This window comes from Leucopleurus acutus (assembly GCF_964270905.1).
Source record: "Leucopleurus acutus genome assembly, chromosome: 12".
Classification (NCBI taxonomy): Eukaryota; Metazoa; Chordata; class Mammalia; order Artiodactyla; family Delphinidae; genus Leucopleurus; species Leucopleurus acutus.
The window spans coordinates 62393480-62416395 of record NC_139154.1 but is presented as its reverse complement, the minus strand read 5'-3'; the positions used below and the strand labels follow the sequence as shown (position 1 = coordinate 62416395).

The window sequence follows — 22916 nt, the reverse complement described above, 5'->3', positions numbered from 1 at the left end:
CCCAGCCTTGGGAAGAATGTAATAACTATGCACAGCTCTTGGGGAAAAAGAACTATCGTTCCCAGGAGACACATTAGTAATCATATATAGATTTCTTATTTATTTTAGTTGAATAAAATCTAAATTATCAGAAAAATCTGCTCAGAGAGGCCCCATTTTTCCTAGCATAACTTACCAATAAAGTAATGTTCTTGTTCTGGTGGAAACCTCTGCTTGGTGTTAGCTATGGAGAAAAACTCCCCATTACTCCCAGTCCTACACAGCTGCTAATCTATTTTCTGTCTCTGTATAAATGGAATCATATAATATGTTGTCTTTGTGTCCTCTTTCACTTAGCATCATGTTTCAAGGCTCATCCATGTTGTAACATGTATCACTACTTCATTCCTTTCTATTGCTTCAAGTGGTTTGATATTCCTATTTTTATGTTTATTGAATATTGGCAAAATGTTAGACACAAAATAAATAAGCACCTCTTGAATATTCAAATATAGGACCCACTTTGAAGTTTGTAGTATTTCCTTTTGTCCCATGGAGTTTCCAGTGCTACAGTTTGATAGTCCTCCAGGTAGACTCTTGTGAAGAATTAAATAACTGATCAATCTCCAGGGAGTTTCCAAATCCTTACAAGAAATTTAATCCAGAGGTTTTTTGTTTTTCAAGTGAAGAGAAGTTTCTTGTTGGATAAATTTGTTATTAAAACTGACGTGCTTATTGTGTCTGAGACCTGCTACCCAGTTATGGTCTTAGAAGAGATGTCAACAAGAGCCATTTTCAACCTCTTAGAATTACATAATTAATAAGCAAACTGGAGGTGACCTTAGAGATGGTGTGATATCACCACCTAATTTTACAGATGAAGAATCTGAGGGATGGAGAGGTTAAGCTGCTTGCCCGAGGCCACGTGGCTTAATTAACTTGCTTAACACCACATGTTTTTATAAAGGGGATTTTGCATTGGGGAATCAATTCTGGGAAGTAGCAAACAGGTGTATATAAAATAATAGTCCTGATAATTTCTGTCTTGTTTTTCCATAGGCATTGTTGGCATCTGAACCTAAGAAAGGCAAAATGGATTTGTTGAAAATAACTATGAAAGAGTTAATCTCTTTGGCTGGACCTACAGATGACTCACAGAGCACAGTCCCTAAGGTAATAATGGAAAAATACAAACCCTGCTAGGAAGGCGGTGGTTTTAAATCTTTGCTGTACTTAAAAAGAAAAAAAAAAAAAATCTGCTGAAGGTACAGAACTCGAGGATAAGACAGACATTTGAAGCTTATTCAGAGGGGTTTTGTTTTGGTTTGGTTTTTCCAGTCCACAAAATAAACCATTGCTTTAGTTGTTATAGATTGACCAAGATGATCTGTTTTTAAACTGTGGTGAAAACATTCAATTTAGACAAGATATTTTGTAATGTTACAACTGTATCTAAAAATTTAAAAATGAATGTGCTATCACCTTCAAATTTCATGTGTGCTTCTTTGAGTCGATGTATATTTTATGATTGGGCAGTTGGATCTTTCCCTAAAATGTAGTGTCTGGCTTTGGGTATATTCATATTTTAATTTTAGCTAATACTCCTTTTTATGTCACTGCTAACGTTGAGTTAAGTATGTACTTATGTGTGTGTATGAATTTGGGTTAAGTGTTCCTCACAGCTTCACTCCACTCCACTCCATGGTAGTGCATACCTGTCAGATACTTCTTGTCTAGGCTTTCTCAGCAAATGCTTCATAGTAGGATGTTCCTACCCACCTGTGGGAGGCCCATGCTAGGTCAGAGAACAGACTGAGAGCTGAAGTTTACAGTCAAGTACATATGGTTTTATGTCAGAGCCTGTGGGAGGTATTAAAGGGAAGCCCATGGGCCAGAATGTGGACCGGTGGGAAAGGATAGGATTTATTAACACATGTCACATAGTGGCCTGTGACTATACGATGTGAAATTTCTTTAAAAATTTTAAATAAAAAGTTACTGATCACCTTTCAGAAATGATCATTTTATTTTCCCCCAAAAAGTGTGAAAAATATAATTGGCTCCATTTTCTTAGACTATCACTTTAAAAAATAACATTGTTTAATAAGAACACTTAAAAATAGTGAAATTTGGTTTTAAAGAGTACTTTAAATTATTACCTTACTCTGCTTCAAGGTCATTAATTACCACTAGTGACCATTTTTATTAAATTGGTGAAAGTTTAATATTTTATCTCTGACCAGTTCTTCTAGGTGTTGGATGATGACTTGCTTTCCTTCTCCCCTCCCATGGTTTACTTCTGTATTATTTTTTTATTATCTGTGAAATATTTCAGCACATAAAAATGTACAGTGAATAATCAACATCCATGAAATCAGTTCTAAGTTTAAGAAGTAAAACGTGGGCTTCCCTGGTGGCGCAGTGGTTGAGAGTCCACCTGTCGATGCAGGGGACACGGGTTCGTGCCCCGGTCCCGGAAGATCCCACATGCCATGGAGCGGCTGGGCCCGTGAGCCGTGGCCATTGAGCCTGCGCGTCTGGAGCCTGTGCTCCGCAAAGGAGAGGCCACAGCAGTGAGAGGCCCGCATACTGCAAAAAAAAAAAGAAGTAAAACGTTAAAGATACAGTTGCATACACTGTGGATTCCTCCATATTCTGTTTACCTTTGGTCCTCCTCATCCTCATCTGTAATCATTAAACCAAATCATTTCGTGCATTTTTTTCATTCTTTTAAGAGCTTTTTTTTTTTTTTTTTTACATGAATTGTGTTATCTACACATTGTTTTATAATTTGGCTTTTTTTCAGTCAACATTTTTTAAAATTAGTGAGCTCCAAGTTCATTTTAATTTCTAAGCAGAGTTTCATTGTATACAAATGTTTTCCTTTCTGCCTGGTGTGAAATTTGTGTTTCCCAGTTTTATTTTGCATTTCTCTGATAACTGGCTAGCTTTAACATCTTTCCATGTATTTATTAGGCTTTAGTATAACTTCTGTGAATTGCCTATTTAAAGACTTTGGCTTTAATTTGGTTATTTGTCTTTGTTTTGCAGGAGTTGGGTTTTTTGTTGTTTTAAAATTATTTTCCTGATATTTTTTTCCTTTTTGGTTCTTTGAATTACACATATCTTCTCCTAGTCTATCACTTCTTTTCACTTTGCTTATTATTCTGTTATTGCCTGGAAGTTTCAAATTTTAATAAAATGGAATATGTCAGCCTTTTCTTTTATGGTTTGTGCATTTGGATCTCATTTAAGAAAGCCTTCCATACCCCAGGGTCAGAAAGATACTTTATATTTTCTTTATATAATACATCCTTTCCTCTTGTGCTGTCGTACTAACGCCACTTCTCATGTACTGTTTCTGTCGATACGCATGTCTGTTTCTGTGCTCTATTCTATTAGTCTGTCCCTGGGCCCAAATCACTATTTTAATTACTGTATTTTTTTAAATAAGTTTTGATACTGGTAGGGTGAGTCTCCTTTTTTTTCCCTTCAGAATTACCTTGGCAATATTTGTCCCATTGCTCTTCCATATAAGTTTTAGAATCAGCTTGTTAAGTTCAACCAGAAAGCCCTTTTTAAATTTTGGTTGGAATTTAAATTCATTGATTTATTTGGGGAAAATGACTTCTTTTTTTGATACTGAATCTTTCAGTCCATGTACATGGCTTTATTTTTCCACTTATTCAGATCTTCCTTAATGTTTTTCATTACATTTAAAAATAATTTTCCTTAAAAGTCTTACACATCTTTTGTGAAATGTTCAGCAACCTACCCAAATTGCTGTAATTCAACTGATGACTTGTCTGTAAATTCTTTGAATTTTCTTTATAGGTAATCATATCCTTAGTAATGCTAAATTTGCTTTACTCTTCTAATTTTTTTTTTTTTTTTTTTTTTTTTTTTTTGCGGTACGTGGGCCTCTCGCTGTTGTGGCCTCTCCCGTTCCGGAGCACAGGCTCCAGACGCGCAGGCTCAGCGGCCATGGCTCACGGGCCCAGCCGCTCCGCAGCATGTGGTATCTTCCTGGACTGGGACACGAACCTGCGTCCACTGCATCGGCAGGCGGACTCTCAACCACTGCGCCACCAGGGAAGCCCTCTTCTAATTCTTTAAAAAAATTTTCTTGTTCTTCTGGCTGGCACTTGTAGTACAGTTTTGTATAGAAATAGAGATAGCAGACATCCTTATGTTGTATCTGATATTTGCTGTAGGTTTTAACGTGTCTCTTATCAAGAAAACCAAATTTTATTGAATGCTTTCAAGCATTTTTGAGATAAATGTTTTGTTCTAGAATTTGCAGACATCATGAATTATATTGACTTTTTAATGTAATAGGATCTTTGCCTACAGAGAATGAACTCCCAACTTTGAAATGATAGATTTTTTTACACATTGCTAGATTCACCTAAAAATTTGAAAAAAAAAATTTTTTCACATATTTTCACTGGATTCATAAGTGAGATTAACCTGTGGTTTTCCTTTTTCATGCTGTACCTGTCCTCATTTTTAAAATTTTTTTATTGAATTATAACAAACATACAAAGATGTGTACAAATAATATGTTTGCCTCCACAAAGTGAGCACATTTCTATAACCAGCAAGAAACAGAACATTTTAGCACCTGAAAGCCCATTCATACTCCTTTCTAATCAGTACCTTTTCCCCAAATGTAACCACTAGCTTAGTTTTAACACCATAGCTTTACCTGTTTTTTTTTTAAATTTTATATGAATGTAACCATACATTATATACTCTTTTGATATGATTTCTTTCGATGAACATTAAGTTTACGATATCCATCCATGTTGTGAATTATTCATTTTCATTGCTATGTAATAGTATACAATTTATTTATCCATTCTTCTGTCGATGAAAATTTGGGTGGTTTTAAATTTGGCGTTATTTATTAAGAACAGTACTTTTAAGAACATTCTTTGACACGCCTAATGGTGAACAAATATGTACATTTCTTTTGAGTAGATACTTAGGAGTTGTTATTGAGTATGTGTATGTTGAGCTTTAATAGATACTACCATTTCTCAAAGTAGTTGTCCCTACCTTATTTTGATAGCCAGGTGGTACTGGACTGATAAAATAAACTTGGGCATCTTCTCTTAACAGTTTAAATGAGATTGGGATTATATATTCTTTGAATATTTGGTAGAATTCGTCCATAAAGTCATGTGGGTCTTTGTGTGTGTGTATGTGTTTGTGTGTGTGTACGTGTGTGTGTGTGTGTTATTTTGGTGGGTTTGGTGTCTTGCTTTCTTTTTGGTCTATGAGTAGGATTTTTAACTATTGATTTTCTTTATATAACGGTAATATCTGTATAGCTTTTCCATTTCTCCTTGAATTTGTTTTGATTAGTTCTGTTTTCTAGGAAATTGTTCATTTTGCCTTAATTTTTCTAATTGACTAGGGTAGAAATATTTTTGTTTTATTCTCTGATGTACCTTTAGTCATGTCCTCTTTGGTATTCATGATATTGCTTATTTTCTTCTCTTCTTGGTTAGTCTCATCAGAGGTTTGTTTCTATTTCAAAGAATCACCTTTCGGTTTTGTTAATGCTCATAGTTATGTCATTGACGTTTTAAAATTTTCTACTCTTTTAAATTTTCTTTCTCTCTTTTGAGTTTATTGTTCTTTTTCTGTCATCTTAATTGGACGTTTTTTCCAATTCATTTTTTTATTAAAGTATAGTTGATTTACAGTGTTGTGTTAATTTCTGCTCTATAGCAGTGATTCAGTTATACATATATATGCATTCTTTTTTATCTTCTTTTCTATTATGATTTATCACAGAATATTGAATATAGTCCCCTGTGCTATACAGTAGGACCTTGTTTTTATCCATTCTGTATATAATGGTTTGCCTTTTTTTAAATAGATGCCATTTAAGGTGTACATTTCTTTTATGTTCCACTTAAATGCATCGCACAAGTGTCAGTGTGTAGCATGTTCGTTATTGTTCAGCTCTAAATATTAAAAATTTTTTTCTTTGACCAGTGTTTTAAAATGTGTCAGTTTTAAAAAGTATGTAAAGAAACTGATTCCTAACTTAACTCCACTGTGATCAGAGCATAATCTGTAAGAAATTAATTTTTTGGTGTTTGTTGAGGCTTTGTGGCTAGGTTTGAGGTCATTTTAAAAAATAAATGTTTCATGTGTGCTTGAAAAGAATGTATTGTCTCTATTTGCTAGGTGCGGGATTCTACATAGGTCCATTGGATCAAACTTTTGTATTGCATTGTTCAAATCTTGCTAACTTAAGAAAATTGATTTATCAATCATTAGACATGTTTTATTAAAATCTATTTTATTTGTGAATTATCCATTTCTTCTTGTAATTTGGTAATTTTTTTGTTTGGAGGCTATGCTACTGGATATGTACAGATTTGGAATTACCACAGTCTTCAACCTACAACTGATTTTGAACTTTTTATTCTAGGTTCATGCTTTAAATATCCTTAGAGCCTTGTTCAGAGATACACGTCTGGGAGAAATTATTATCCCTTACATTGCTGATGGAGCTAAGGCTGCAATTCTGGGCTTTACATCACCAGTCTGGGCAGTAAGTGCATTTGCTATTTATTTTCATTGACTTAATTATACCTCTGAGTAGGTTTTAATAAACTAACCTTTCACTGGATGATACAAAATATGTACTGCATTTTATTAAGGAGTTACTCCAATAAATCCTTGGATCAAGCTACATTTTGACCCTTGGTATTTTATGGTTACATTCTGTCTCCTTTGTTGGCTTATTAGCCATAACTCTTTGTTTTCTTATTTTAGTATTTGCTTTAGAGTTTATAGTATATATCTTTAACATCACAGTCTGCCCTCAAGTAATATTTTACCATCTTAAAGTATAAGAACCTAGCAATATGTACTCCCATTTCTCTCCTCCCAATCTTTGTGCTTTTATTATACATTTTACTTTTTTGTATATTGTAAACCCACACTACATTGTTATTATTTTTGTTTAAACTGTCAATTATCTTTATTTAAAAACTGACCATTTAAACTATTTTTAAGTATACAATTCAGTGGCACTAAAAACATTCACAGTGTTGTGCAGTCATCACCACTCTCCATTTTCAGAACTTCTTCATCTTCCCAAACAGAAACTGTACTCATTAAATAGTAACTCTCCACATCCCACTTCCCCCAGTCCCTGGTAACCTCTCTTCTTTTTGTCGCTATGAATTTGCCTATTCTAGGTACCTCATGTAAGTGGAATCATATATTTGTCCTTTCATGTCTGGATTGTTTCATTTAGCATAGTGTTTTCAGGGTTCATCCATGTTGTAGCATGTATCATAATTTCATTCCTTTTTAAGGCTGAATGAAATTCCATCGTATGGGTATATGACATTTTGTTGATTCTTTCATCTGTTGATGGACACTTAAGCTGTTTCTTTTTGTTTAGGGTGAATAATGCTGCAGTGAACATTGGTGTACAAGTATCTGTTTGAGTTCCTGCTTTCAATTCATTTGTGTATATCATATAGTAATTCTGTATTTAATTTTTTGAGGAACTGTCAAACTGTGTTCCACAGTGGCAGCAACATTTTATACTCCCATTAGAGTTCCATTTTCTTCACATCCTCGCCGGCACTTGTTATTTTCTATTTTTTTGGTAACAGCCATCTTAACAGGTGTGAAGTGGTATCTCATTTGATGTTTTGATTGCACTTGATGTTGAGCTGGAAGCAGAATGACTCTGAGTATCTGAATGTGTCTGTTGTGGGCTCTGGGTATCAGTGTGTTGAGGGAATGCTGGAAATATACATATGAAAAGGTGAAAAAAACAGATGCAAAACATGAAAATGGGGGAGGTTAAATGCTGAGTCACTTTTTTTGTTTTCTTTTGTTTTTTGCAATATGATTACTGTCCAGAAACTTCTTGATTCAGAACTCCAAGATTGTGGGCAATACCCAGTACAGTTTTCAGATTAAAGAAAGTAAACTTTCACTTTTTTTTAATAATTCCTGGGAGAAACACCATGATTTTATTGTTTTTTCTACATCATTGTGCCTTCTAGAATAAAGGAGACTAACCTATGGTTTGTAGGCACTTGACTGTAGCGTTAAAAAAAAGAAAGACTGGCAAAGGGAGAGGAGAAAAGAAGCTAGACCTTAATATATTACCTGCAGAATGGAGAATTTACTAGAAAGGCAGGCTTTCCAATTAGTGAGCTGCACAAACCAATTCATAACTCTCTGATGAGCCTCTAATTGACAGTCAGTATATTGCAGTGGAGCCCAAGGCACAGACTCCCAACGTAAAGAGGAATCCTCAAGATTGCCAACTGTTGCCTGGAAAATCGTACATCTTCCTGTAAGAAAGATAAATGTCTGAAATTCTGTCTAGGAGCATTGCCTAACTACTCCTGAGGACACGGTGTTTACCTTTTACATTTACAGGAAAACGGAGCATACCTGTATACCGTCAGGAGAGGTAGGTAGGAATGTGGCTTCACCATCAGGAAGAGTAGAGATCATAAAGCTGATTGCCAGAAATGTCAGTATTGTTTTCTTTAAGCCACTCATTCCAGATGAACAGAGAAATGTTCTCTATGAAAGGGCTTTTGGAGAGTGAAACCTGGTGACTTTTCCAACTTTAGGAAAACTGAAAGTATCAGAAATGAATGGATCTTGTTTTTTTAAAGTCTTTTTTGGAGACCTTTTAAACAGTAACACATGGACACTGCAGAAAGTCTGAAAATACAAGCATAAAAGGAAAAGTCACCGGTTTAACTACCATACAGATATAATAATCTTTAGCATTCGAATGTGTTTTCTTTCTCTTTTTTGTATGTGGCTTTTATGTGTGTGTAGTACTCATATGCACACATAATCTATAAAAGCCTGCACAAATATATATAAGTGCTTATGTATAGTTTTATTTGGGGGGAATCTTCCCTTTTAACACGTGTTTTAAAGGAATCTTTTTTGTTTCTATTCAGTTTGTTTGCTTTACCAGAGAAAATAAACATCACAGCTATAATGATCCATACTGACTTAAATATATCAATTGTTTTGTTTCCTTCGTTATAAAAACCTAATCTAAGTTATGCCAGAACCATGTCAACATACTCAATGAATGTGAAGAAGTCTTCATTTTACAAAACAATTACCATAGCATTCTGTGTGAAGTTGTTTAAAGAGTGGTTTTTCCTGACTGTGTGTGAAATATGGTTTGATTTACAGAAATCTGATTTGTACACATCTTCTCAGGAATATATCTTGTACCTAAAGGTGACTCCATCTGTACTTTTGGCATAATTGTTTTTCCTGGTAAGTTAGAGAAAAAAAAGTAAAATAAGCTTAATTTTAATTTTGCAGTAAAGGAACATTTTCCAGGAAGCATTCATGTGTGTATTTAATAGTTTGTACAGAGTCCTCAATCTTTGTATTGAGACCACACAAATCTCTCAGTCTTTGCCACCTATTAGGCATTTTTAAAAGCCAGGGGAAATGTACTGTTGTAAATATATATAAAACATTAGGCATACCTCCTGGTTACAGACAATATTAAACACTAGAAATACAAGGATAAGTAAGACAATCATAATAGTGACTGTCTTATTGACTATTTTCCATGTGCTTGGTATCATTTACATTGATTAGCTCAGTTCATGCTCAGAGCAATCCTGCTAGGTAGATTCTGTTATTAGAATCCCCATTTTACAGATAAAGAGAGGAGAGAGGAGAAATAACTTTGTCCAAGGACATACAACTATTATTTGTGTGATTCTAGAATCTGTGCTATTATCGGGGAAAGTTTGGGGTATTATAGGAATACGGCGAAGGTGTATCTTACTTACCTTGTAGGGTTTTGACCCTGTCCTTAGAAAACAGAGCTGGAGGTATAGCCTGGGCACCCAGGCTATAAGGTTTTATTGAATGGTACAAACCTATAGCAGCAGGAATGAAGGAAAAAGGGAAGTGAGGCAAGAAAAGAGAAGAGACATTATCAAGCAGGTGTTGTAGTTTAACTTGCAGGAAAACTGAGCTGCTTGTCTGGTCATGTGGTGTATCTTCTAGCCAGGCCATATGAAACTACTGGCCCTGGGAACAGTCCTACCTTCTCTCTCTTATTGGTCAAAGTTCACCCCTTGGGGCATTAACACAACTTGCACAGGTGTTGACACAACCCTTGGGCAGCTGCTAGAGAAGCCAGATCCCATGCCCTGTGATGTAGTATCTCATCTGAATCTGGAAATGGCTGGATGAGCCACAGTCACCATTGGTGTCTGAGGTTTGACACTTGGCTTCCACTGCTGTTGAAAAACCCTACATGAGAGAGTTTCACCGTAGGGGGATGATGGGCTTTGACTGATGTAGTGAAAAGTGAAGGCTCGATTGTGAGGTGGCAGGAGGGAAGGCGGAAGACCAATCAGGAAGCTATTGTAATAGTTCTGCCAAGTGATGATAGTGGCTCAGAATAGAGAAATATTAATAAAGGTGGTGACAGGTGATAATTGGGCTTCCCTGGTGGTGCAGTGGTTGGGAGTCTGCCTGCCGATGCAGGGGACGCGGGTTCGTGCCCTGGTCCGGGAGGATCCCACATGCCGCGGAGCGGCTGGGCCTGTGGGCCATGGCCGCTGGGCCTGCGCGTCTGGAGCCTGTGCTCCACAGCGGGAGAGGCCACAACAGTGAGAGGCCCGCATACCGCAAAAACAAACAAACAAACAAACAAAAAGATGCTTAACATCATTCATTATCAGGAAAACACAAATCAAAACCACAATGAGATAACCATTTCATATCCAGTGGGATAGCTATAATTTAAGAGGTGGACCACAACAATTATTGGGGAGGATTTGGAGAACTGGTGAAAATGGAACTCTCGTACAGTGCTGATAAGGATGTAAATGGTACTGCCACTTTGGCAGTTTCTCTAAAGGTTAACATAGAGTTACCATGTGACCCAGCAGATTCACTTCTTGGTATATACCCAAGAAAAGTGAAAACATGTTCACACAAAAACTTGTATGTGAGTGTTCATAGCACCATTATCCATAAAAGCCAAAAAGTGGAAACAACCCAGTGTTCATCAAATGATGAGTAGATTTTTTTAATGTGGTATATCCATTCAGTGGAATATTATTCAGCCATAAAAAGGAATGGCATACTGATACATGCTACAGCATGGGTGAACCTTGAGAATGAAAGCCAAATGAAAGAAGCCAGACGTAAAAGGCTGCATGTCACGTGATCTCATGAATATGAAACATCCAGAATAGGCAAATCCCTAGAGACAGAAAGTAGATTAGTACTTGCCTAGTGAGGGAGAATAGGAAATGACTGTTAATGTGTATAGGGTTTCATTTTGGAGTCATGAAAATATTCTGGAATTAGGTAGTGGTGATAGTTTCCTACTTTGTGAACATAGTAAAAACCACTGAATAGTACCTTTAAGATGGTGAATTTTATGGTATGTGAATTATATCTCAATAACAGGAAAATTAGTTTTTTAAAATGTCTTAAAAGTTTATCATTTGGTCACCTTTGGAGGTTACTATGACATGAACTCATTCTGCACACTGGTAAATTTATGGAAATAATTCTGTACTAACTGATAACAGAATGACCAAATAGCTCACGAAGGAAAGCTTTTTTTTTTAATGGTAGTTTTTCTGAAAATTGTAACTAATTAATGGTAGAATATCACTAATTTGCTATACTTACTGGAATAAGTAATGATAATCACTGGCTACTAATGAGGGAACTTGATGAATGGATCAAGCTGGTAATCTGTTTGATCCATCTTAACATTACTAAAAGACATTATGTGTCTCCTGCCTTCGGTCTATCAAATCAAACAAGGGAGTTTTCTTTCTTGGTTGGGGTGGCGGATGGGTGCCCATTCACTTTGTAGAACAGTCCTCTACAGTTTTGATAAGGTATGCCTCAGCAGGCATCCTCTTTCATTTCCAGACACTCCTGTTTTAAGTTTACTGCTTCTGGCAGTCTTTGCCAGAAAGTTTGGTTTAGGGCAAGATGGAGTTTGTGTTTTGATTTTTCTTTTCTTCTTATATTTTTGTATGATTCTTGAGAGACGATAGGGTCCTGGATGACGTTACCAAGTCATCTTGAACCTAAGGAGTCTTTGGGAACCAAGTCAATGGCCTAGGTGAGAGATAATCAAGACCTGAGCTAGGCCAGAGGCGATGTTGATAGAGTAACAGGACAGTGATGGGTTTGGGGATATTAGGCAAGGCACACAGTAGGGACTTCATTAATGTTTGTTAACTGTTGAATGGACATAAGTGAGTTTGTCCAATTTTAGCGTTTTATTACAATTATGGTATGAATTGTGCTAGTGTATCTGTGGTCCATTTCAAGAGTTACCACACATAAATTGAGTCAGTCATGTGCTTCTGGAGGAGAGGTTGCAAACTGGTGGCTGATAGGTCAAATCTGGCCCACAACTGTGTTTTATTTGGCTTCCACAATAGTTTTTTTTTTCCTTTAATTTGTTGCCAACTTTTCAAAATAGATTTCACATAAAAGTTGGGGTTTCTGGCTTCTCTTGAAAAAGCAGAAGGTCTGGCAACACTGGGCTTACATTCCCCTCAAGGCAGCAACTTCAGCTGAAGCTGAATAGTGACTGCATTATACCCAATCCTCTGCTGCCTCTGTCACTCACTGTCCTTATGGGCATTTGAGTTGTAATCCTTACTGCAGTAGTTTCAGGAAGCTATCTTCTAAATCCTACATTGTTACTTTTAACTACCTTTTTTCTTATATTGCTATTTAACACACCATATGACTCCTATCTAATTAGAATATAAGCTCTGTGTTAGCAGTAAGTGTGTGTGTTCTATTTCTGGACATTCTCCATGGGGTTGGCATAGGGCCTTACACACTATAGGGAAGTCAGTATATATTTATACATCTCTACTCTGATTTGGCAAGGTAATTGAGGAAGGCCAATATCCCATGGCTTTCAAGACATTTTTATGATGTAGGAAAGCGTCTTGACACATTGGTTTGGAAATAGATCTGCTTTATTATTACCATTTGAAGAAATGATTCATGTTTATAGTTTTTTCTTATTTCTGTGAACCAGTTGCCTCAGATAATCTTAGGGTTAAAATTACTTAGGTTACTGCAGTTGTGTGGTTAATAACATTTTGTATATGATATTAAATATTTTCTTGGCCATATTAATACTGTGGATCCTTTGAGTTAGGTCTGATAAGTATTTTCTCATAGGTAAATGATTACAGAAAATAAAAGGAAAGAGCTGAGCTCTTTCTTGGGATATTCATCATCAGAAATGATGTGGGAAAATGAATTTATTGTTTCTTTTTAAGTGTTATTTAATGATACAAGTACAAAGGGATAATGAAAACAGTTGGTGGTAATATTAGAAGTATAGGAAAAAGCTGTGTTGTGTGCATGTGGTTGGACGGTAGAGCTCAGTTTAAGAGGAAGTCATTGAGGTAATTACTATAAAGTTATTGAAAATTGTCTACTTTTATGGACATAAACCACATCTTCTTTAGCCCCACACTAGGCAATCGGGTAATGATTTTGAATGTCTAGTTTGAACATTGTAAATGTTGGTTTCATGCCATGAATATTTCTTAACCTTTATTGTGTATTTATTTTTGCATTAGGTGAGAAATTCATCCACACTTCTCTTCAGTACGTTGATCACAAGAATATTTGGAGTTAAAAGGGGAAAGGATGAACTTTCCAAAAAAAATAGGTAAGCTTCATCTAATGCTAACTTTACTTTTTTACAAAATATTGTCCTGTGGCTTCCCTTGTGGCACAGTGGTTGAGAGTCCGCCTGCCGATGGAGGGGACACGAGTTCGTGCCCCGGTCCAGGAAGATCCCACATGCCGCGGAGCGGCTGGGCCCGTGAGCCATGGCCACAGGGCCTGCACGTCGGAGCTCCACGATGGGAGAGGCCACACAGTGAGAGGCCCGTGTACGGCAAAGAAAAAAAAAAAAAATTGTCCTGGCCAAAAATAATTTTTGGAATTTTGCTTACTTTCATAGATTCATCTAGAGCATAAAACTATAAAAATACTATGGTAAATTAACCTATGCTGCCAAATTCTAATCCCTTGGGCAAAAATATCTACTGTTTAATAAGTGGACCTTTCAAAGCAGCAAAAATATATATATCAGAGTAGCAAGGGCTGAAATGGAGAGCTTGTTTCTCAATGCAACAGCTAAAGTTCGTTTTTTTGTTTTGTTTTGTTTTTGATTTACATCTTCTTCATGTATTCCTGAAATGCCCTATATTGCTTTTTCTTGATGTGTCATCAGGTACTAGCTTGTGCAATATCTTTGCTTTTATAGTAACTGGAAGTTTAAATGTTTATAGTACACTCATCGGGACATGTCCCAGATTACTTTTACATTAACCTCTAACCAAGGGGAGCAGTTACGGATGTTAGTCACACAGAATATACAATGCTTTTTACTTTTAGGTCTTGGGTGTTATGTTTACTCTCTAAGACATTTTCCTCTTAAGGTTTTTTTTAATGTCTGAGAAAAAAACTTACTGAAATATTTTGATTATGAGTAATTTTTAGATACAATGCACACGTTCTGTTTGTTGGTTTTTAAAGAAGAGAAGCTTTGAATAGCTGTTTCTTTAGCACTTAGGAGGGTTTAGTGTTAGTCTAGTGGCTTGCCGTTGTTAACACTAGATGTCACTGTCGCTGCAGGCTTAATCATTTCTTAACTTCATTTACTATATCTGATTTGGCCCAGTGGTCTTTCTCTTGATGCTCTAGAGATAAATCAGGCCCTATTCCTCTCCTGCCTAAAAAAGTTGATGATCACACTTTTAAGTCAGGTTTTAAGCTCTTGTTTATTAAAATATATTTTCTTATGATGGAACTAAGTCTTAGGAATGAGAAAATATCATGAAATAATTTTATGATGCACCGTTGGTAAATCTAATGAAATCTACTGGTAGTTCTGAATTGTTACTTAAATTGCTATTTATCACCCTATAAAATTCAATAAATATTTAAATGGAAAGCAGTTGGCTGTAAGTGTGAATTCCTTGAGTATACTAAGGAAATACTAGAGAGTTGTTTTTTTTTTTAGCTGAGTTGTATTTCTAATAATGATAACATTATTCCTTTGAAAGGTTGATTGTAATTTTTACTATTTAGCTGGTTCCTAAATAAATTCTTCTTGTCACTAGTTTGAAATCACTAATACTTGTTTCTTTTTAGCTTTGCTTATTTTGTTAATAATTCAATAAAGTGCTAAGGTTTAAAACAGTTTGGTCATATTATAAGGCCATGATAAATAGTGCATAAATAAAATATGATATGAGGTTATCAAACAAGTGAAATTAATGTTTAAAACTGAACTCGAAAATGAAGAAATGCTTTTTTTCCCTTTTACTTTTTATGAAGTGAGTGATTCTTGGATGTGTATACAAATTTTACTTTATACAGGAGAAAATGATCAGATTCATTTTATGTAGGTTGCATCTGAAGGAGGGTGGAAGAATAGCACAATGAAACCACACCGTTGTAATCTCTTTGCCACAGCTTGCTGATGTGAACGTCCATTATAAATTCATTCCTCTTAAATAGGAAAGGTTACAAAATATATAACTTTCTTAGAAAGAGGGAAATAGAATATTCATATAATTGTTTTGAATAAAGCTGAAAAGTGAAATGAAGGTATTAAAAAGTTAATTATTTTTAATGTGATAAGCATTTTTGGTAAGAGTTTTTATTTCAATAACCTGAAGGTTGGTATATGTCATTATATATACAAGGCTTCTGTTCTTTGTTTAACCCTTAAAGAGTATATTTCTCGGCAGGACCCACTAGATATGCTCTGCAAAACCTTTAGTGTCTTAAACTTGCCATTATTTGTAATGATTCTTCTAGCTGTAGTTTGTTTAATTATGTCACTTTTGGATGAAATGTTTATTTACCTGTCCACTACAATATTAACTCCCTGTGGGCAGAACCTTTTGCTTCTATTCTGTATATGTATCATGGGCACTGTAAGAATGCTAGTAATAATGATGTCTTGTTGGTTGGTTACTCAACCACTGAATAACTAAACTCAGCCAATGAGACCTCATAGGCCAGTGAAGTCTACTTTCACAGCCACAGATTGTTCTGCTCACAGTCTTACAAATGTGTGGTCTTGATCAGAAGGGAACTGGACAGAAAAAGAACATCTGCCTTTCCCATCGAGTGGAAAGAAAGTCTATCCTGGAGTAAACAGACTTGGTTTCTAAGCATTTTGCTACCACTGGAGATGACCTTAATAGACTTCCTTACCCGCTTTGCACTTCAATTTCTCCATCTATAGACCAGGAATAATAAGATCTGTGTTCTGTACTCATAGGGCTATAGGGAGAATAAAACAAACTAGTAACAGTTCATTTTCTTTTAAAATATTGGAAGTCCTATGCAATTAGAGATGTAGTTTGCTTTTTCTCTGTTACCACTTCTATTATTGTACTCATCTCATTGTCTTACAGTTCCCCTGTGCTTTTGGAGTACAGGGTCAGTATCTTATCCTTATTTTTGTATACCTGGTGCCTAGCATGGTGTCTGGCATGTAATGGCCAGAAATACTTGCTTACTGAATAAGCAAATTTTGTTACTAGATGAGAGATGAGAAATCTGGTTTCTCCTCCTGGCTTTGTTGCCATAGACCTGCCATAACCAACTGAAACAAATTAGTTAACCTGTCTGGGCCTTGGTTTTCTCCTCTAAGGTAAGAGATTTGGACTATCCTTGAAGCCTCTTTATTTCTATCAAATACTAAGCTAATTAAAAATATATATATATATATACACACACATATATATATATATATATGTATATATATATATACACACTAAGCTAGGCTTTACGTAATTGTTACTAGAATTATGAGTTTGGTGAACTGCTATGTTCCCGGTGCCTAGAACACAACAGTACCTGCTTGGTAGTAGGGACAAGAAGTTCCCGTTTCATGTATAAAGAAAAGAGCAGAGGTTCTGCATCCCCATTTATAAGTATATAGAGTATGCTTGAAATGATTGAACTCTAGAGCTCACTAGCCTTGTTCTAGATGTGTCTTTTGGATTATGAAGAATGAGAAAACATGTTTCACTTGTTTGTTTTAAATAATGGTATTACATTAAAATTTTCTAAAGCTCCTTTCCTTTCTATTTATTACCCCCGGACTGACTTGGCCCGACAGAATGAGTAATTGATCCTTTGTATTGATAGACTCAGAAGCTACTCAGCTCTGTGATGTGGGGAGTGTGCCGGGCATTCCAAAATAGCCTCCATCTGCACTGTGAGTGGGCTCACCTTGGTAGTTCCTCATTCCTTACAGGGCAGGAGCTAAACCAGTGTGATCTTTAACTGTAGGTCTTTCCCTTTAGCCCCTTTGTGTATTAACCTTCAACTGTTCTATTCCCAGGTAAAGGACAAATATCAATATACATGTAGTAGTCTGAAAAGCTTTATTTTAGACTTTGCCAAAGTACAGAGTGTTCTATAGCTCTTGCTCTCTCTTCATTTTAAATCAGTCAGCCAATAAGAATTCGTAAGCATTTGTCATGAACTCAATATTGACACAGTAGAGGAGTCCATGAGAAATATAAAAGGTGGACCTTGTTCAAGGAGCTTACGTTTCAGCTCGGGAAACGAGAATTGTCATCTGTTGTGAAGCAGATACAAATAGAAGACAACATACAGTAATCAGCTACACAATGTGGTCTGAATAATGGCTGCATTAGAAATTCACTAGTGGGAGAGTTGAGTGGAGCACTTGGGGGGACTGTGTTTCTTGTAAAGCTTTGGGGATGAGTAGATTTGGGGTACATGGAAACAGGTAGGTTGAAAAAGAGGAACAAAAGAATAATCTTGTTTTCAGTGTTAAGTACAATCTCAATTCTGTCTTGTTAGAGAGAGCTCATATTCAAATTAATAGCCTAGGATGATTCAATACAGTTTAAGAGGAAAATGTTTGTAAAAGGATCACCAGGTCTAAGTAAAATTATTTATAATGACTATGTTAGGAGATGTTAAATTGTATTTGTTTTATTTTCCTGGGTATAAATAACAGAGAATTGCTTTAGTTATTTCCCTTAACATCTTAGTGGTGTAGGTCTGGAAGGATCCTCTGAGGGACATCTAGTCTAGTCTAGCCCCTTGCTTAGAGACAGATTTTGAAGCAGTTTCCAGACAGATTGGCTTCTCTCCTGTTCTTCATGTTTTCTAGGAAAAGAGATTCCACAAGTTTTTGTGGTTACCCACTCCATTGTTTAGGAAAGAATTGGATTCTCAAAACTAAAATTGTGAGCTGTAGGGCAACTAGGTTTTTAAATTTTAGAGAATGTAATTATTAGAATTCAGAATAGCTTATTTGCTTTGAACTGCATAGTAGTTTGTAGCAAGTGCCTATTTGGCCAAACTGAAGATCAGAATTTTCTTTTGACTGTGGCCAGGATAACCTTAACATCCTCAGACCCAGTGGGTTCTCGTCTTCTCCATTTAGCAAGCATTTATATTGCATTTTCACTCTGGGCCCTCTGCTGGGCACTGGGATCCAAAGATGAATCAGACATACTCTTGGCCCTAGGGAAACTGACAGTCTAATGAAGAATATGGCAGTTACCTGTGGCGCTAGAGTCTCTATTCCACTTGTGTAAAAGGAATGGAGAAGTGAAGGGAGACGGCATATCCTTAGCGCCTATTTTCTTGCTTGGCATGTGCCAAATTCTTTTATAAGTGTCTATTTCAGCCTTCATCACAGCCCTGCAGAGTGGATAGAGTCATTCTAATTTCACACAGGAATAAACTAGGGTTGGTGAGATTGAGCTATTTGCCCGAGGTCATACAGCCAGAAAGTGGTAGAACTAGAACCCAAATCCAGCTACATCTGCAGAGCACATGCGGATTTATCCACCGGCACACACAGCCCCTTATGAGCAGTGAGTCATTTTTGAGAGTGTGGCTTTAGATTTTACATCCTGAGACTGTGGGAAATGAGGCACTTCACCAAAGTCTCAGTGTGGAGCCGGGACTCTCACATCTCCCATGTGGCAAGTTGATTTTAAGACCTTTTCATTACCCCCAGTAGGATATCAGTGTGGCCAGTAAGCCATTTATTTACCTCTATAAAACTCTGGTATTTGATGATAGTTTGGTGCTGTGCTATGGGGAGAGGATTTGGGGGTTTTGTGATAATCTTTATCTATTGTATCATGGCTTTTAGGCTTAACCTAATGTTTTTCCAAATCTCTGCTTATATTTTTCATTCATATATTTAATAATTATTATAATAATAACCATTATTATATTAGTTTTTATATTTGAGAGGACATAAGCCATCCAGTCCCATTCTCATTTTGCAGATGTGAATATTGAGGTGCTCAAGGTCACACAGCTAGTGCTGGAAATAAAGTTAATGGTTACTTTTAGCTCACAGTAAGCTCAACTAGAACATTTAAAAATTTTAGCTGATTATTTATAAATGGAGTTTCTATTAGCAACAATAATACTAGTTTGGATTCAAATAATTTGAAATTAAGCTAAGAGCCCCAGTGTTTTGATACGGTCTGGAGGTATCATTCATGCATTTTCCACAGTTGTTTACAGAACATTCAATCTGGTTCTTTAGGCAGAGTAGGTAAATGTGTATTCTTGGAGACTGAGAAGTTAAGTACAAGTCTTGTGTAACCCTTGTTGAGAAGTTCTTAAAATCAGAATTAAGTCTATTCTGACACTTTGGCCTACTGGAGAGTTTCATGTTTCAAGTTTTTGTTCATTCTTAGGTTCATGGATCACAGGTAGGAAAACCACAAATAAAAATTTTAACCAAAAAGAAGCTCTTAAAAAGAAATATGTTCATGAACTTGAAGTGGGAATTAGTCGTTGTGTTCTTAAATATTGACTCTTGCGGGGACGAAGTAATCTTTGTTCCTAAGTACTGCTTCAGGCCATTGCCTTCTTTAATAACTAAGGCATTGTTGCTTTAGTTTGAGCATGTTCTATGGAATTTTGGCAATGTGTGCATCCTCTTTCTGCATCTCAGTAAAAGCATGAGTAAATATTTTTTCTTAGCTTTGGTATTTTTGTAGCTTACATTTTATATGAACCAGACTAATATAATGTAATACCAGGATTACATAATTTAGGACGTCAGGATTTCTTCCAGGACTATGAGATAAAGTCTTCATTTATCAGGGGTTTTACAAGCAGTATTTGTTGCTCGTTCAGTACCTGCAGAGAAATACCACAGAGCTCTTTTCCAAATGAGAAAATGGAGTCAAAGAGGTTTAAAACCAGAGGGCAGTTTCTTTAGAACCTGGATAATATTTCTTCTCTATTCAGAACTTGGACCTTATAACTATTGATTTTAGTAATGGATAGTTTAGAAATTCCAGGAATTTTGAACTATTCTTGTTACACACCAAACTTTTAATAAAATACAATCAATAAAATTTTTTCATTGAATATTTACTATGTGCCTTGCCACTCTAATATGTACAAAAGTAGTTTATGACATGGTCTTGGATTTCAAGGATTTTATCATTTACTGAGAGAGAAGACCAACATGTGAGCTAGCTTAGGAAAAATGAGTATCAAACTCTGATAATGTCAGGGGATGAGGGGGTCAGAGGAGGATGAGGTCGGGCTTCGTGCAGGAGTCAGGCTTAATCTGGATTTGAAAAAATGGATAGGATTTGAATAGGTAAAGAGGAGGATGTTGCATATAAGTTTATATAGACATGAACAAAGATATCGAGGTTGGAACACATGTTGTATATGTCTGAGAAAGTTAGAAGATAAACCAGACCAGGACTGAAAGCACATGATGGAAATATTCATCCGTTCATCCATTTAGTCATTTATTCCTAGAGCCAAGGATTCACTGACCATCTATTCTGTGTAAGCACTGAACTATGTTCTGGGGCTATATCAATGAGTAAAACAAATAAGCCAAGGAGCCTGGTTTGAATTTTACACAACATTATGAATCATTTATAAGTTTTAGTATTGGAGTATTCCATGATAAAGGCATTGTTTTAGGAATCAGTTGAGAAGTGATTGCATTCTGTGTCCCCCGCTGGTAGTATTGGAGAATATGATGCAAGACCCTGCAAGAAAGTTACTTAGGAATAACTGATACTCTCTGTAGATTATTAAAGCTCGGTTCCAGCTTGGTGTGGTTTTTTTTCAGCATTTATTCTTTTTGTTACTTCTAAATTGAGTAGTGGCTATATTAGAGGGGAATATGCCTTATGTTTTAAGGATTACTAGCTTCCTCAAGATATTAAAAAGATATTTATTGAAAAGTAAATTATAAAGTCAAGTAAGTTTTGGAAATGCTGGATTAAATAAAAATTTCTTTATGACAGGACTTCTCAGAACATTTAATATGCTACAGTGGTTTTTGTGACTCTTCAAGAGTGGGAGGTAACCTGCAGTATTTCCCCAAGTTAAAGAAGTTATATCTGGGGAATTTATATCTGGGGAAGTCCACCAGATATAAATTTAAAATGGTATCCTGGCATATAGTAGGTGGTAAATAAATATGAATCAATGAAAATTTCATAATTTTAGACCTTTTAAAATCTTATATTTAAAGTGCCTCTTTGGGGACTTCCCTGGTGGCGCAGTGGTTGAGAATCTGCCTGCCAATGCAGGGGACACACGTTTGAGCCCTGGTCCGGGAAGATCCCACATGCTGCGGAGCAACTAAGCCCACGCGCCACAACTACTGAGCCTGCGCTCTAGAGCCCGTGAGCCACAACTACTGAAGCCCACGCGCCTAGAGCCCATGCTCCGCAACAAGAGAAGCCACCTCAATGAAAAGCCTGTGCACCACAACAAAGAGTAGCCCCCGCTCGCCACAACTAGAGAAAGCCCATGTGCAGCAGCGAAGACCCAATGCAGACATAAATAATAAATTTATTTTAAAAATTAAAAATACATAAAGTGCCTTTTTGGGAGAATGAACTTTATATCCTAAATCAGTTTCTTCTACCATTTTGTCAGAAGAAGATAACGTCCGTTTTCCCAAAGCCTTGATCATTGATAATGGAGGAAATAGGGCCTACACCCTGGTGGATGAACTGATCAGCAAGGTCAGTACCAAGCCCATCAGGGTGTGATGTATATATCTGTGTGTGTGTGTGTGTGTGTGTGTGTGTGTGTGTGTGTGTGTGTTGGAAAGGCAGGTAGGGAGAGGGGAACAGAACAGTAACCAGCTCTGAAATATAATAAGTAAGGCCTTAGGATCTACTAGGGTGGCTGAGTTCTATAGCTTTGGTCTGTATGTCTTGCTAGCAGCATACCCTGTTGTTGTCCTTCATCTCCCAAATAACAGCTCCATTTGTTAATATTTAAACAGAGGTTTGCAATAATTCAGACTTGAAGCAGTTAGAATGCTTTTGGCTGCAAGTAGCAGAAAACCCAAATCAAAATTTAAACAATAAGGAAAAGTTATTATCTCACACATAACCACAACTTTTAAGGGGGATTGATTCGTTTCAGGTTGATAATGTCATCAGAGACCCAGGTTCTTTCAGGTTTTTGCTGTGCCTTCCTGGATGTGAAGGCATTGGCCTCAGGCAAGTGTCCTTCATGGTTTCAAGATGGCCACAGTTCCAGCCATCACATCTAGATGCAGTAGATGCAATATTCAGTGGCCTTGTGGCATCCCTATTTCTTTTTAAGAATGACAGCACCACCTCTGGTATATGTTCTCATGCTGTCAGCTCGACACTCTACAGACTTTCCTTAACATCTTTTTGGCAGAGTTAACATCTTAGTATGCCCCAGCTTATCCCTGACAAGGGAAATGGATCCACCATAATTAGCTTAGACTAATTAGGATTCTCCAGTTGGATCTGGGGTTGGTGTCAGCTCTCCCTGAAGCATATGACTACTCAGAGAAGGGTGAATACCCA

At 36.4% G+C, this 22916-nt stretch overlaps 1 protein-coding gene across 5 annotated transcripts in view; it reads left to right on the top strand.

Annotated features, from left to right (window-relative positions):
- The window catches only part of THADA (THADA armadillo repeat containing), a 312415-nt gene that overhangs the window by 80582 nt on the left and 208917 nt on the right, over positions 1-22916 (top strand). For all 5 annotated transcript variants that reach the window (XM_082851642.1, XM_082851643.1, XM_082851644.1 and 2 more), the window contains 3 exons: positions 1039-1152; positions 6431-6553; positions 13620-13711. In XM_082851642.1, coding sequence (XP_082707768.1) covers positions 1039-1152; positions 6431-6553; positions 13620-13711 — 329 coding nt within the window. The remainder of the gene's footprint in view (positions 1-1038; positions 1153-6430; positions 6554-13619; positions 13712-22916) is intronic.